This window comes from Hypanus sabinus, chromosome 15 (genome assembly GCF_030144855.1).
Source record: "Hypanus sabinus isolate sHypSab1 chromosome 15, sHypSab1.hap1, whole genome shotgun sequence".
In the NCBI taxonomy this organism is placed as follows: domain Eukaryota; kingdom Metazoa; phylum Chordata; class Chondrichthyes; order Myliobatiformes; family Dasyatidae; genus Hypanus; species Hypanus sabinus.
The window spans coordinates 91,381,945-91,397,568 of NC_082720.1; the positions used below are offsets into that span (position 1 = coordinate 91,381,945).

The 15,624-nt window shown below is 59.2% G+C and overlaps 1 protein-coding gene across 7 annotated transcripts in view; it reads left to right on the forward strand.

Moving 5' to 3' along the window:
* The window catches only part of cyfip2 (cytoplasmic FMR1 interacting protein 2), a 180,223-nt gene that overhangs the window by 155,362 nt on the left and 9,237 nt on the right, over positions 1–15,624 (forward strand). For 5 of the 7 annotated variants that reach the window (XM_059990728.1, XM_059990727.1, XM_059990726.1 and 2 more), the window contains 3 exons: positions 2,989–3,083; positions 3,900–3,938; positions 13,693–13,931. In XM_059990728.1, the coding sequence (XP_059846711.1) occupies positions 2,989–3,083; positions 3,900–3,938; positions 13,693–13,931 (373 nt within the window). The remainder of the gene's footprint in view (positions 1–2,988; positions 3,084–3,899; positions 3,939–13,692; positions 13,932–15,624) is intronic. The other 2 variants (XM_059990731.1, XM_059990732.1) reach the window with 1 other exon arrangement.

A 15,624-nucleotide genomic window follows, 5' to 3' on the forward strand; every position in this document is an offset into this window, starting at 1 on the left:
TCGTTTATGACCGTCTTGGCCAGGCCCAGGACCGACCCACCAGGAGATCGTCCTGTGACCCACCCCCTTCTGAACTGGGTGTCCATATACGAGGAGCACGTGACTCAAGTCAGCCAGAAACTCAGCAGCAGCTCTCTGAGAAACTCAAAGAGCGGCTGCAACCTCTCACATTTCATGAAAGCATGGTGCACTGACTCCTCCTGCCCACAGAATGGACGGGGTGTCAGTGAACCTGTTCGAGAACCTATTGTATGGTATTACCTGATTGAACACTTTCCAACCCAGTGTGCCTCTCCCTCAGTATCACCCCCACCCACACTGACCCCCCTCAGTATCACCTCATCCCACACTGACCCTGCTCAGTACCACCCCTCCCACAGTATGACCCCCCTCAGTAACACCCCCTCCCACATTGACCGTCCCTCAGTACAGCCCCTCCCACTGACTCTCCCTCGGTACCACCCCTCCCACACTGACCCCCCTCAGTACCACCCCTCCCACAGTATGACCCCCCTCAGTACCACCCCTCCCACAGTATGACCCCCCTCAGTACCACCCCATCCCACACTGACCCCCCTCAGTACCACCCCATCCCACACTGACCCCCCTCAGTACCACCCCCCCACAGTATGACCCCCCTCAGTATCACCCCATCCCACACTGACCCCCCTCAGTACCACTCCTCCCACAGTATGACCCCACTCAGTATCACCCCTCCCACACTGACCCTCCCTCAGTATCACCCCCTCCCACATTGACCGTCCCTCACTACAGCCCCTCCCACTGACTCCCCCTCAGTATCACCCCATCCCACACTGACCCCCCTCAGTACCACCCCTCCCACAGTATGACCCCCCTCAGTACCACCCCCTCCCACAGTATGACCCCCCAGTATCACCCCATCCCACACTGACCCTCCCTCAGTATCACCCCCTCCCACATTGACCGTCCCTCACTACAGCCCCTCCCACTGACTCTCCCTCAGTATCACCCCATCCCACACTGACCCTCCCTCAGTATCACCCCCTCCCACATTGACCGTCCCTCACTACAGCCCCTCCCACTGACTCTCCCTCAGTATCACCCCATCCCACACTGACCCTCCCTCAGTAACACCCCCTCCCACATTGACCGTCACTACAGCCCCTCCCACTGACTCTCCCTCAGTACCACCCCTCCCACACTGACCCCCCTCAGTATCACCCCATCCCACGATGACCCCCCTCAGTACCACCCCCCGACAGTATGACCCCCCTCAGTATCACCCCTTCCCACACTGACCCCCCTCAGTACCACCCCTCCCACAGTATGACCCCCCTCAGTATCACCCCATCCCACACTGACCCCCCTTAGTACCACCCCTCCCACAGTATGACCCCCCTCAGTATCACCCCTCCCACACTGACCCTTCCTCAGTATCACCCCCTCCCACATTGACCGTCCCTCACTACAGCCCCTCCCACTGACTCTCCCTCAGTATCACCCCATCCCACACTGACCCTCCCTCAGTATCACCCCCTCCCACATTGACCGTCCCTCACTACAGCCCCTCCCACTGACTCTCCCTCGGTACCACCCCTCCCACACTGACCCCACTTCAGTATCACCCCCTCCCACACTGATCCCCCCTCAGTATCACCCCATCCCACACTGACCCTCCCTCAGTACCAACTCACCCTCATTGAGCGTCCCTCACTACAGCCCCTCCCACTGACTCTCCCTCAGTACCACCCCTCCCAGTGTGACCTCCCCTCAGTACCACCCCTCCCACATTGACCGTCCCTCACTACAGCCCCTCCCAGTGACTCTCCCTCAGTACCACCGTGGACAGGTGGACGGGGTGTCGGTGAACCTGCTCGAGAACCTATTGTACCGGGAATGCCCGAGGCAGCAACTTCCACCCCAGGTCCCACTGTACTGGGGAAGCACCTGTACGTAAAGGGACTTCCACTGGGGACTTCCTCCGCTGCCAGACAGTAACACGGGCTGCCGAGGTGAGTCTGGTCAGCAGACCAAGGCGGGGAAGTGGAAGGTGAACTGGAGCGTTTCAGAGCTTGCAGGAACCACACAGTGGGCAACCCCGCGAGACGGCTCACGATGTGCGGGATCCTCGGTCTCCCAGCCGGAACCTCCTCAAGTCCCCGTGGCACCCCAGCGGCGCAGGAGCACTCTGCCCTGACGAGGCCAGAGAGAAGACCCTGCACAGTTCCCGGTAGGTCCCTCAGAGTGACACGGCTGATGTCGTCTGCCGAGATCCGCGTGCCCTCCTGCAGGCGGAGAATGTGCACTGCCACTCGGAGGGTGGTCCGGGGCAGAGAGCCGTCAGCTGGGTGCACACGCACACCGAGGACTGACCGCGATCAGAAGACTGCAGACCCAATGCCTCCTGTTTCCCCAGAAGAAGTTCAGCAGCCTCCTCTGGGTCCTGCACACAAACGCCGCGAGTAAGACCAGAGCAGGCAGCCTGGAGGTAACTGGCCGGTACCCTTCCCCGGTACACGATCACAGAAAGAAGACCCGACCAGCATCCCAGAAGGGCAGAGATCTTCGTCTCCAAATCCCGCCAGTTCGCCGGCCAGGCCTCCTCCATCGAGTCAGGTCGACCCCCATGAAGAGGAGGTGAGTGGTGCTCCACGCAAATGGCCTCAACCTCTCCAGCCCACCAAGAGGCCGTGCTCTTCTCCCAGTTGACCCTGTGGCCAAGAAGATCTGTTCACACTGACTGCACCGAGAGACTGTATGTGCCTCTGGTGCTGCACTGCACACACGTATGTGTGTATGTCTGTGGGTATGTGTCTATGTGTGTTTGGACATGGGTATGTGTGCGGGGAATGTGTGTGTGTGGACTTGTATCTGTCTGGGTGTTTATGTGTAGACACGTGTCAGGGTTTGTGTGCGGGTGTGGATGTTCGTGTGTGTGTGTATATGGGTGTGTGTGTGTGTGTGTGTGTACATGTGTCAGGGCCTAACCCTGTGTGTTGTTGACAGAGGGAGAGCGCCTGGAGGTGAGGATGAAACGACTGGAGGCAAAGTATGCCCCCCTACACCTGGTGCCTCTGATCGAGAGACTTGGCACCCCACAGGTAAGAGTTTCCTGCTCTCCCCAACCCATCCTCAAATATCACCCCCCATCCCATCACCTCAGAGACCCTACGGGAGTCACCTGGACCGTTTCCCCTCCCACAGAGGTCAGCCATGGATGGGACCCTCTCCGGTGGCCCAGCGCCCAGCGGACACTATTCTGTTGTCCTGACTGGACATTGTGCTTCCATCAATTTTCCCCTCCCTCCCGTCCTCCCCACACCCACCTCACCCAAAACCTCCCATCAATCACCATGGCAAACAACCCCTCCCCACCCTGCTGTAGAATGTGGCCCCCAACTTCCTCCCTGACCACCTCGCCATGGGGGAGGTATTTCTCCTTCCCCAGGTACTGGTGTCCGCCAGCACCACTCCCTGATGGACAGTCTCGTTCCCCTCCCAAGCTGCCCTTTACCCTCTGTCTCCCACATTCTCTTCCCCTTTCCTCCGTGAACACTAGGTGGCCGAAACTCACACCAACCTCTCCCACCACCCACCCCCGTCGATCACTCCCTCTTCCTCGCCCGTTGCTCAGTGTTGATGCCTTGGAGGTATATGGCTCCGTGCAAAAGCAGGATGTTGTTTAGCCTGGACGCGGACGACGGGTGGGGATGGGGAGTGGGGTTGGCTGTGACCGTGAGGACCCTGGGACACCGGCGATGGACAGTGAACCCTCACCTGCACCCTGAGCGTCTGGGGGAACAGCTCGACCTTTGTACTTTGAACTCTGCCTAAGCCGTCACTGGGGCTGAGCAGTGGAGAGAGCGCCGGCCTCTGACGAGCTTCCGTCCTAAACGAAGACTGTTTTACCCCCCCAGAACCTATCGCTGCCATGGGAGGGGAATCTACCAGTCAGTGTAAGTAAATCCAACGAAGCATTAGTTCACATCTTTGCCAAGATATTGGCAGGGTGAGGGGTCGTGGAGTCCCTCTGCATGAGGTCCTGTCCCCTGTGAGGGTCAGAGTGTGTGGGACCGTCCCCCTGTGAGGGTCAGTGTGTGTGGGACCCATCCCCCTGTGAGGGTCAGTGTGTGTGTGGGACCCATCCCCCTGTGAGGGTCAGAGTGTGTGGGACCGTCCCCCTGTGAGGGTCAGTGTGTGTGGGACCCATCCCCCTGTGAGGGTCAGTGTGTGTGTGGGTCCGTCCCCCTGAGAGGGTCAGTGTGTGTGGGATCGTCCCCCTGTGAGGTGTCAGTGTGTGTGGGTCCGTCCCCCTGTGAGGGTCAGTGTGTGTGTGGGACCCATTCCCCTGTGAGGGTCAGTGTGTGTGGGTCCGTCCCCCTGTGAGGGTCAGTGTGTGTGTGGGACCCATTCCCCTGTGAGGGTCAGTGTGTGTGGGTCCGTCCCCCTGTGAGGGTCAGTGTGTGTGTGGGTCCGTCCCCCTGTGAGGGTCAGTGTGTGTGGGATCATTCCCCTGTGAGGGTCAGTGTGTGTGGGACCGTCCCCCTGTGAGGGTCAGTGTGTGTGGGTCCGTCCCCCTGTGAGGGTCAGTGTGTGTGTGGGACCCATCCCCCTGTGAGGGTCAGTGTGTGTGTGGGTCCGTCCCCCTGTGAGGGTCAGAGTGTGTGTGGGACTGTCCCCCAGTGAGGGTCAGTGTGTGTGGGTCCGTCCCCCTGTGAGGGTCAGTGTGTGTGGGTCAGTCCCCCTGTGAGAGTCAGTGTGTGTGTGGGTCCGTCCCCCTGTGAGGGTCAGTGTGTGTGGGTCCGTCCCCCTGTGAGGGTCAGTGTGTGTGTGGGACTGTCCCCCAGTGAGGGTCAGTGTGTGTGGGTCCGTCCCCCTGTGAGGGTCAGTGTGTGTGTGGGACCCATCCCCCTTTGAGGGTCAGTGTGTGTGTGGGTCCGTCCCCCTGTGAGGGTCAGTGTGTGTGTGGGTCCGTCCCCCTTTGAGGGTCAGTGTGTGTGGGTCCGTCCCCCTGTGAGAGTCAGTGTGTGTGTGGGTCCGTCCCCCTGTGAGGGTCAGTGTGTGTGGGTCCGTCCCCCTGTGAGGGTCAGAGTGTGTGGGTCCGTCCCCCTGTGAGGGTCAGTGTGTGTGTGGGTCCGTCCCCCTGAGAGGGTCAGTGTGTGTGGGATCGTCCCCCTGTGAGGGTCAGTGTGTGTGGGTCCGTCCCCCTGTGAGGGTCAGTGTGTGTGTGGGACCCATTCCCCTGTGAGGGTCAGTGTGTGTGGGACCGTCCCCCTGTGAGGGTCAGTGTGTGTGGGTCCGTGCCCCTGTGAGGGTCAGTGTGTGTGTGGGACCCATCCCCCTTTGAGGGTCAGTGTGTGTGGGACCGTCCCCCTGTGAGGGTCAGTGTGTGTGTGGGTCCGTCCCCCTGTGAGGGTCAGTGTGTGTGGGTCCGTCCCCCTGTGAGGGTCAGTGTGTGTGTGGGTCCGTCCCCCTGTGAGGGTCAGTGTGTGTGGGTCCGTCCCCCTGTGAGGGTCAGAGTGTGTGGGTCCGTCCCCCTGTGAGGGTCAGTGTGTGTGTGGGTCCGTCCCCCTGTGAGGGTCAGTGTGTGTGGGTCCGTCCCCCTGTGAGGGTCAGTGTGTGTGGGATCATTCCCCTGTGAGGGTCAGTGTGCGTGGGACCGTCCCCCAGTGAGGGTCAGTGTGTGTGTGGGACCCATCCCCCTGAGAGGGTCAGTGTGTGTGGGACCGTCCCCCTGAGAGGGTCAGTGTGTGTGGGACCGTCACCCTGTAAGGGTCAGTGTGCGTGGGACCGTCCCCCAGTGAGGGTCAGTGTGTGTGGGACCGTCCCCCTGTAAGGGTCAGTGTGCGTGGGACCGTCCCCCAGTGAGGGTCAGTGTTTGTGTGGGACCCATCCCCCTGAGAGGGTCAGTGTGTGTGGGACCGTCCCCCAGTGAGGGTCAGTGTGTGTGTGGGACCCATCCCCCAGTGAGGGTCAGTGTGTGTGTGGGTCCGTCCCCCTGAGAGGGTCAGTGTGTGTGGGAACATTCCCCTGTGAGGGTCAGAGTGTGTGGGATCATTCCCCTGTGAGGGTCAGTGTGTGTGGGACCGTCCCCCTGTGAGGGTCGGTGTGTGTGTGGGACCCATCCCCCTGAGAGGGTCAGTGTGTGTGGGATCATTCCCCTGTGAGGGTCAGAGTGTGTGTGGGACCGTCCCCCAGTGAGGGTCAGTGTGTGTGTGGGACCCATCCCCCTGAGAGGGTCAGTGTGTGTGTGGGTCCGTCCCCCTGTGAGGGTCAGTGTGTGTGTGGGACCCATCCCCCTGAGAGGGTCAGTGTGTGTGTGGGTCCGTCCCCCTGTGAGGGTCAGAGTGTGTGTGGGACCCATCCCCCTGAGAGGGTCAGTGTGTGTGTGGGTCCGTCCCCCTGAGAGGGTCAGAGTGTGTGGGATCATTCCCCTGTGAAGGTCAGAGTGTGTGGGACCGTCCCCCTGTGAGGGTCAGTGTGTGTGTGGGTCCGTCCCCCTGTGAGGGTCAGTGTGTGTGTGGGACCCATCCCCCTTTGAGGGTCAGTGTGTGTGGGACCGTCCCCCTGTGAGGGTCAGTGTGTGTGGGTCCGTCCCCCTGTGAGGGTCAGTGTGTGTGGGATCATTCCCCTGTGAGGGTCAGTGTGTGTGGGACCGTCCCCCTGTGAGGGTCAGTGTGTGTGGGTCCGTCCCCCTGTGAGGGTCAGTGTGTGTGTGGGACCCATCCCCCTTTGAGGGTCAGTGTGTGTGGGTCCGTCCCCCTGTGAGGGTCAGTGTGTGTGTGGGTCCGTCCCCCTGTGAGGGTCAGAGTGTGTGGGTCCGTCCCCCTGTGAGAGTCAGTGTGTGTGTGGGTCCGTCCCCCTGTGAGGGTCAGTGTGTGTGGGTCCGTCCCCCTGTGAGGGTCAGAGTGTGTGGGTCCGTCCCCCTGTGAGGGTCAGTGTGTGTGTGGGTCCGTCCCCCTGAGAGGGTCAGTGTGTGTGGGATCATTCCCCTGTGAGGGTCAGTGTGTGTGGGACCGTCCCCCTGTGAGGGTCAGTGTGTGTGGGTCCGTCCCCCTGTGAGGGTCAGTGTGTGTGTGGGACCCATCCCCCTGTGAGGGTCAGTGTGTGTGTGGGTCCGTCCCCCTGTGAGGGTCAGTGTGTGTGGGATCATTCCCCTGTGAGGGTCAGTGTGTGTGGATCCGTCCCCCTGTGAGGGTCAGTGTGTGTGGGTCCGTCCCCCTGTGAGAGTCAGTGTGTGTGTGGGTCCGTCCCCCTGTGAGGGTCAGTGTGTGTGGGTCCGTCCCCCTGTGAGAGTCAGTGTGTGTGTGGGTCCGTCCCCCTGTGAGGGTCAGTGTGTGTGGGTCCGTCCCCCTGTGAGGGTCAGAGTGTGTGGGTCCGTCCCCCTGTGAGGGTCAGTGTGTGTGGGTCCGTCCCCCTGTGAGGGTCAGTGTGTGTGTGGGACCCATCCCCCTGTGAGGGTCAGTGTGTGTGTGGGTCCGTCCCCCTGTGAGGGTCAGTGTGTGTGGGATCATTCCCCTGTGAGGGTCAGTGTGTGTGGGTCCGTCCCCCTGTGAGGGTCAGTGTGTGTGGGTCCGTCCCCCTGTGAGAGTCAGTGTGTGTGGGTCCGTCCCCCTGTGAGGGTCAGTGTGTGTGGGTCCGTCCCCCTGTGAGGGTCAGAGTGTGTGTGGGACTGTCCCCCAGTGAGGGTCAGTGTGTGTGGGTCCGTCCCCCTGTGAGGGTCAGTGTGTGTGTGGGACCCATCCCCCTTTGAGGGTCAGTGTGTGTGTGGGTCCGTCCCCCTGTGAGGGTCAGTGTGTGTGTGGGTCCGTCCCCCTTTGAGGGTCAGTGTGTGTGGGTCCGTCCCCCTGTGAGGGTCAGTGTGTGTGGGTCCGTCCCCCTGTGAGAGTCAGTGTGTGTGTGGGTCCGTCCCCCTGTGAGGGTCAGTGTGTGTGGGTCCGTCCCCCTGTGAGGGTCAGAGTGTGTGGGTCCGTCCCCCTGTGAGGGTCAGTGTGTGTGTGGGTCCGTCCCCCTGTGAGAGTCAGTGTGTGTGTGGGTCCGTCCCCCTGTGAGGGTCAGTGTGTGTGGGTCCGTCCCCCTGTGAGGGTCAGTGTGTGTGTGGGTCCGTCCCCCTGAGAGGGTCAGTGTGTGTGGGATCGTCCCCCTGTGAGGGTCAGTGTGTGTGGGTCCGTCCCCCTGTGAGGGTCAGTGTGTTTGTGGGACCCATTCCCCTGTGAGGGTCAGTGTGTGTGGGACCGTCCCCCTGTGAGGGTCAGTGTGTGTGGGTCCGTCCCCCTGTGAGGGTCAGTGTGTGTGTGGGTCCGTCCCCCTGTGAGGGTCAGTGTGTGTGGGATCATTCCCCTGTGAGGGTCAGTGTGTGTGGGACCGTCCCCCTGTGAGGGTCAGTGTGTGTGTGGGACCCATCCCCCTTTGAGGGTCAGTGTGTGTGGGTCCGTCCCCCTGTGAGGGTCAGTGTGTGTGTGGGTCCGTCACCCTGTGAGGGTCAGTGTGTGTGGGTCCATCCCCCTGTGAGAGTCAGTGTGTGTGTGGAACCCATCCCCCTGTGAGGGTCAGTGTGTGTGGGATCATTCCCCTGTGAGGGTCAGTGTGTGTGGGACCGTCCCCCAGTGAGGGTCAGTGTGTGTGTGGGATCATCCCCCTGTAAGGGTCAGTGTGCGTGGGACCGTCCCCCTGTGAGTGTCAGTGTGTGTGTGGGTCCGTCCCCCTGTGAGAGTCAGTGTGTGTGTGGGTCCGTCCCCCTGTGAGGGTCAGTGTGTGTGGGTCCGTCCCCCTGTGAGGGTCAGTGTGTGTGTGGGTCCGTCCCCCTGAGAGGGTCAGTGTGTGTGGGATCGTCCCCCTGTGAGGGTCAGTGTGTGTGGGTCCGTCCCCCTGTGAGGGTCAGTGTGTGTGTGGGACCCATTCCCCTGTGAGGGTCAGTGTGTGTGGGACCGTCCCCCTGTGAGGGTCAGTGTGTGTGGGTCCGTCCCCCTGTGAGGGTCAGTGTGTGTGTGGGTCCGTCCCCCTGTGAGGGTCAGTGTGTGTGGGATCATTCCCCTGTGAGGGTCAGTGTGTGTGGGACCGTCCCCCTGTGAGGGTCAGTGTGTGTGTGGGACCCATCCCCCTTTGAGGGTCAGTGTGTGTGGGTCCGTCCCCCTGTGAGGGTCAGTGTGTGTGTGGGTCCGTCCCCCTGTGAGGGTCAGTGTGTGTGGGTCCGTCCCCCTGTGAGGGTCAGAGTGTGTGGGTCCGTCCCCCTGTGTGGGTCAGTGTGTGTGTGGGTCCGTCCCCCTGAGAGGGTCAGTGTGTGTGGGATCATTCCCCTGTGAGGGTCAGTGTGTGTGGGACCATCCCCCTGTGAGGGTCAGTGTGTGTGGGTCCGTCCCCCTGTGAGGGTCAGTGTGTGTGTGGGACCCATCCCCCTGTGAGGGTCAGTGTGTGTGTGGGTCCGTCCCCCTGTGAGGGTCAGTGTGTGTGGGATCATTCCCCTGTGAGGGTCAGTGTGTGTGGGTCCGTCCCCCTGTGAGGGTCAGTGTGTGTGGGTCCGTCCCCCTGTGAGAGTCAGTGTGTGTGTGGGTCCGTCCCCCTGTGAGGGTCAGTGTGTGTGGGTCCGTCCCCCTGTGAGGGTCAGTGTGTGTGTGGGACTGTCCCCCAGTGAGGGTCAGTGTGTGTGGGTCCGTCCCCCTGTGAGGGTCAGTGTGTGTGTGGGACCCATCCCCCTTTGAGGGTCAGTGTGTGTGTGGGTCCGTCCCCCTGTGAGGGTCAGTGTGTGTGTGGGTCCGTCCCCCTTTGAGGGTCAGTGTGTGTGGGTCCGTCCCCCTGTGAGGGTCAGTGTGTGTGGGTCCGTCCCCCTGTGAGAGTCAGTGTGTGTGTGGGTCCGTCCCCCTGTGAGGGTCAGTGTGTGTGGGTCCGTCCCCCTGTGAGGGTCAGAGTGTGTGGGTCCGTCCCCCTGTGAGGGTCAGTGTGTGTGTGGGTCCGTCCCCCTGAGAGGGTCAGTGTGTGTGGGATCGTCCCCCTGTGAGGGTCAGTGTGTGTGGGTCCGTCCCCCTGTGAGGGTCAGTGTGTGTGTGGGACCCATTCCCCTGTGAGGGTCAGTGTGTGTGGGACCGTCCCCCTGTGAGGGTCAGTGTGTGTGGGACCGTCCCCCTGTGAGGGTCTGTGTGTGTGTGGGTCCGTCCCCCTGTGAGGGTCAGTGTGTGTGGGACCGTCCCCCTGTGAGGGTCAGTGTGTGTGGGTCCGTCCCCCTGTGAGGGTCAGTGTGTGTGTGGGACCCATCCCCCTTTGAGGGTCAGTGTGTGTGGGTCCGTCCCCCTGTGAGGGTCAGTGTGTGTGTGGGTCCGTCCCCCTGTGAGGGTCAGTGTGTGTGGGTCCGTCCCCCTGTGAGAGTCAGTGTGTGTGGGTCCGTCCCCCTGTGAGGGTCAGTGTGTGTGGGTCCGTCCCCCTGTGAGGGTCAGAGTGTGTGGGTCCGTCCCCCTGTGAGGGTCAGTGTGTGTGTGGGTCCGTCCCCCTGTGAGGGTCAGTGTGTGTGGGTCCGTCCCCCTGTGAGGGTCAGAGTGTGTGGGTCCGTCCCCCTGTGAGGGTCAGTGTGTGTGGGATCATTCCCCTGTGAGGGTCAGTGTGTGTGGGACCGTCCCCCTGTGAGGGTCAGTGTGTGTGGGTCCGTCCCCCTGTGAGGGTCAGTGTGTGTGTGGGACCCATCCCCCTTTGAGGGTCAGTGTGTGTGGGTCCGTCCCCCTGTGAGGGTCAGTGTGTGTGTGGGTCCGTCCCCCTGTGAGGGTCAGTGTGTGTGGGTCCGTCCCCCTGTGAGAGTCAGTGTGTGTGTGGGTCCGTCCCCCTGTGAGGGTCAGTGTGTGTGGGTCCGTCCCCCTGTGAGGGTCAGAGTGTGTGGGTCCGTCCCCCTGTGAGGGTCAGTGTGTGTGTGGGTCCGTCCCCCTGAGAGGGTCAGTGTGTGTGGGATCGTCCCCCTGTGAGGGTCAGTGTGTGTGGGTCCGTCCCCCTGTGAGGGTCAGTGTGTGTGTGGGACCCATTCCCCTGTGAGGGTCAGTGTGTGTGGGACCGTCCCCCTGTGAGGGTCAGTGTGTGTGGGTCCGTCCCCCTGTGAGGGTCAGTGTGTGTGTGGGTCCGTCCCCCTGTGAGGGTCAGTGTGTGTGGGATCATTCCCCTGTGAGGGTCAGTGTGTGTGGGACCGTCCCCCTGTGAGGGTCAGTGTGTGTGTGGGACCCATCCCCCTTTGAGGGTCAGTGTGTGTGGGTCCGTCCCCCTGTGAGGGTCAGTGTGTGTGTGGGTCCGTCCCCCTGTGAGGGTCAGTGTGTGTGGGTCCATCCCCCTGTGAGAGTCAGTGTGTGTGTGGAACCCATCCCCCTGTGAGGGTCAGTGTGTGTGGGATCATTCCCCTGTGAGGGTCAGTGTGTGTGGGACCGTCCCCCAGTGAGGGTCAGTGTGTGTGTGGGATCATCCCCCTGTAAGGGTCAGTGTGCGTGGGACCGTCCCCCAGTGAGGGTCAGTGTGTGTGTGGGACCCATCCCCCTGAGAGGGTCAGTGTGTGTGGGACCGTCCCCCTGAGATGGTCAGTGTGTGTGGGACCGTCACCCTGTAAGGGTCAGTGTGCGTGGGACCGTCCCCCAGTGAGGGTCAGTGTGTGTGGGACCGTCCCCCTGTAAGGGTCAGTGTGCGTGGGACCGTCCCCCAGTGAGGGTCAGTGTTTGTGTGGGACCCATCCCCCTGAGAGGGTCAGTGTGTGTGGGACCGTCCCCCAGTGAGGGTCAGTGTGTGTGTGGGACCCATCCCCCAGTGAGGGTCAGTGTGTGTGTGGGTCCGTCCCCCTGAGAGGGTCAGTGTGTGTGGGATCATTCCCCTGTGAGGGTCAGAGTGTGTGGGATCATTCCCCTGTGAGGGTCAGTGTGTGTGGGACCGTCCCCCTGTGAGGGTCAGTGTGTGTGTGGGACCCATCCCCCTGAGAGGGTCAGTGTGTGTGGGATCATTCCCCTGTGAGGGTCAGAGTGTGTGTGGGACCGTCCCCCAGTGAGGGTCAGTGTGTGTGTGGGACCCATCCCCCTGAGAGGGTCAGTGTGTGTGTGGGTCCGTCCCCCTGTGAGGGTCAGTGTGTGTGTGGGACCCATCCCCCTGAGAGGGTCAGTGTGTGTGTGGGTCCGTCCCCCTGTGAGGGTCAGAGTGTGTGTGGGACCCATCCCCCTGAGAGGGTCAGTGTGTGTGTGGGTCCGTCCCCCTGAGAGGGTCAGAGTGTGTGGGATCATTTCCCTGTGAAGGTCAGAGTGTGTGGGACCGTCCCCCTGTGAGGGTCAGTGTGTGTGTGGGTCCGTCCCCCTGTGAGGGTCAGTGTGTGTGTGGGACCCATCCCCCTGAGAGGGTCAGTGTGTGTGGGACCCATCCCCCTGTGAGGGTCAGTGTGTGTGTGTGTGGGACCGTCCCCCTGAGAGGGTCAGAGTGTGTGGGACAGTCCCCCTGTGAGGGTCAGTGTGTGTGTGTGGGACCCATCCCCCTGAGAGGGTCAGTGTGTGTGTGTCTGATCCCATTGAGGGTCAGTGTGTGTGTGGGTCCGTCCCCCAATGAGGGTCAGTGTGTGTGTGGGATCATTCCCCTGTGAGGGTCAGTGTGTGGGGACCGTCCCCCTGTGAAGTTCAGTGTGTGTGTGTGGGACCGTCCCCCTGTGAAGTTCAGTGTGTGTGTGGGTCTGATCCCAGTGAGGGTCAGTGTGTGTGTGGGTCTGATCCCAGTGTGGGTCAGTGTGTGTGGAACAATGATGGAGATTGAGGTCAGGACATGTTTGTGTACCAGTGTGATATGAAGTGACCCCCAGGGGTGAGTGTGTGCCATGTTTTCAAGGGAGGATGTTACAGCCGCGGTGTGGGGCAACCAGGAACAATGCCAGTGGAGGGGACAGCGAGAGGGTGAGTGGGTGGTCTCGGCCACCCTGCAGACGAGTGAGGGACTCGTCATTAAGTCAGTATCAGGCCTAATCTCACAGGCATATGGTGAAATTTGTTGTCTTGTGGCAGTATCACTTCGCAATACATAACAATAAAAAACTGTCAATCACTGTAAGAAACAAGAGAGAATCTGCAGGTGCTGGAAATCCGAGCAACACCCAAAATGCCTGAGGAAGTCGGCACACCAGGCAGCACCTATGGAAAAGAGTACAGTCAATGTTTCAGGCCGAGACCCTTCAGCAGGGCTGCTGTTTTTATATATGTACACTTATTGTTCGACTGTACTCTTTTCCATAGATGCTGCCTGGCCTGCTGAGTTTCTCCAGCAGTTTGTGTGCTGCAAAAACAGAGAGAATGGGTTCAATGTCCATTCAGAACTCTGACGATGGAGGGGAAGAAGCTGTTCCTGAAATGTTGCTTGTGTGTTTTCAGGCTCCTGTACCTCATCCTTAATGGTAGCCATGAGATGAGGGTGATGGGGTCCATAATGATGGAAGCTGCCTTTTTGAGGCATCAGCTTTTGAAGGTGTCCTCGATGCTGGGGAGGCCAGTGCCCATGATGGAGCTGACTGAGTTTACAACTTTCTACAGCTTTTTCCGATCCTGTGCAGTGGCCCCTCCATACCAGACGGAGATGTAACCAGTGGCATATCTGTAGAAATTTGCTAATGTCTTTGTGGACGTACCGGTCAGACATGCAGGGTTGGTGGCAACAGACCACGGTTCAGCCGGTGCCGACAGTGACCGCATTTCCTCTCCCGGCACTCACTAGCTACTTCTGTCCCGACAGCAAATCGCCATAGCCCGTGAGGGAGACCTACTGACCAAAGAGCGTCTGTGCTGCGGCCTCTCCATGTTCGAGGTGATCTTGACACGTGTCAGGAATTATCTGCAGGACCCTGTGTGGAAGGGTCCTCCGGCCACCAATGGGGTCATGCACGTGGATGAGTGCGTGGAGTTCCACCGCCTCTGGAGCGCCATGCAGTTTGTCTACTGCATTCCCGTCGGGACACACGAGTTTACGGCTGAGTGAGTATCATAAAGGGAGGTGGAGTATGTGCATCTGTGGTCTTATCCCAGTGTCCCTCAGTGACCCTGACGCTCAGACTAGTCAAAAACCTATCAACCTCTATTTCAGATATACCCAATGATTTTGCCTCCACAGCTGCTTATGGCAATGAATCCCACAGATTCAACAGCTTTAGGCTGAAGAATTTTCTGTTCTAAATGGACATCCCTCTCAATGTTCCATAATAATGGATGTCCCTTTCAACTTTCGATAAGAATCAAATTTCAATAAGTGGCACTGCTGATCAGAGATAGTGTCACAGATGCAGAAAAGGAGCAAGTCATGTTGGGATTGTCTAAGGAGTCTCTGTGGGTGGAAGTTAGGAACAGGAAGGGGTCAATAACTCTACTGGGTGTTTTTTTATAGACAACCCAATAGTAACAGGGACATCGAGGAGCAGATAGTGAGGCAAATTCTTGAAAGGTGTAATAATAACAGGGTTGTCATGGTGGGAGCTTTTAATTTCCTAGATATTGATTGGTATCTCCTGAGAACAACGGGTTTAGATGGGGTGGAGTTTGTTAGGTGTATTCAGGAAGGTTTCTTGACACTATATGAAGATAGGTTTACAAGAGCAGAGGCTGTACTTGATCTAGTATTGGGAAATGAACCTGGACAGGTGTCAGGTCTCTCAGTGGGAGAGCATTTTGGAGATAGTGATCACAATTCTATCTTCTTTGCCATAGCATTGGAGAGAGATAGAAACAGACAACTTAGAAAAGTATTTAATTGGATTAAGGGGAAATATGAAGCTATCAGGCAGGAACTTGGAAGCATAAATTGGAAACAGATGTTCTCAAGGAAATGTATGGCAGAAAGGTGGCAAATGTTTAGGGGATATTTGTGTGGAGTTCTGCATAGGTACGTTCCAATGAGACAGAGAAAGGATGGTAGGGTACAAGAACTATGGTGTACAAAGGCTGTTGAAAATTGAGTCAAGAAGACCCTGTGGGAGAGATCAAGAATCTTGATGGTCTGTTGTCTCCCTGGTGCCAGTGTCTGCGATATCTCGGATCGAGTTCTCGGTATTCTCAGTATGGAGGGTGAGCAGCCGGATGTCGTGGTCCATGTAGGGACCAATGATGTGGATAGGAGGAAGGAGGTCCTGCAAAGAGAGTTTAGGGAGTTAAGTGCAAAGTTGAAGGACAGGACCTCCAGGGTTTCAATCTCAGGATTGCTCCCCGGGCCACATGCCAGTGAGGCCAGAAATAGGAAGATAATGCAGCTAAATACGCAGTTAAGGAGATGGTGCAGGAGGGAGGGCTTCATGTTTCTGGACAATTGGGCTTTGTTCCAGGGAAGGTGGGACCTGTTCAGTTGGGACGGTTTGCACTTGAACTAGAAGGGGACTAATATCCTTGCGGGTAGGTTAGCTAGTGCTGCTCTAGGGGGTTTAAACTAGATTTGCAGGGTAAGGGGAACCAGAGTGTTAGAGCAGATAGTGAGGTGGAGGAGGATAAAGGTCATGCGAGGACTGCTTGTGTGGACAGAAACCATAGGTTTGTATGTGATAGAAATGTTCTCAGGTTCCAAACTGAAGAGACTGGGAAGAGGCATCTGGCTCTCAAATAGAGAAAGATAGGAGACAGCGTGAGGGAGGAAAGGAAGGTGATAGAGAAGGGACACGCTCAGACCAAAGGTTTGAGATGCATC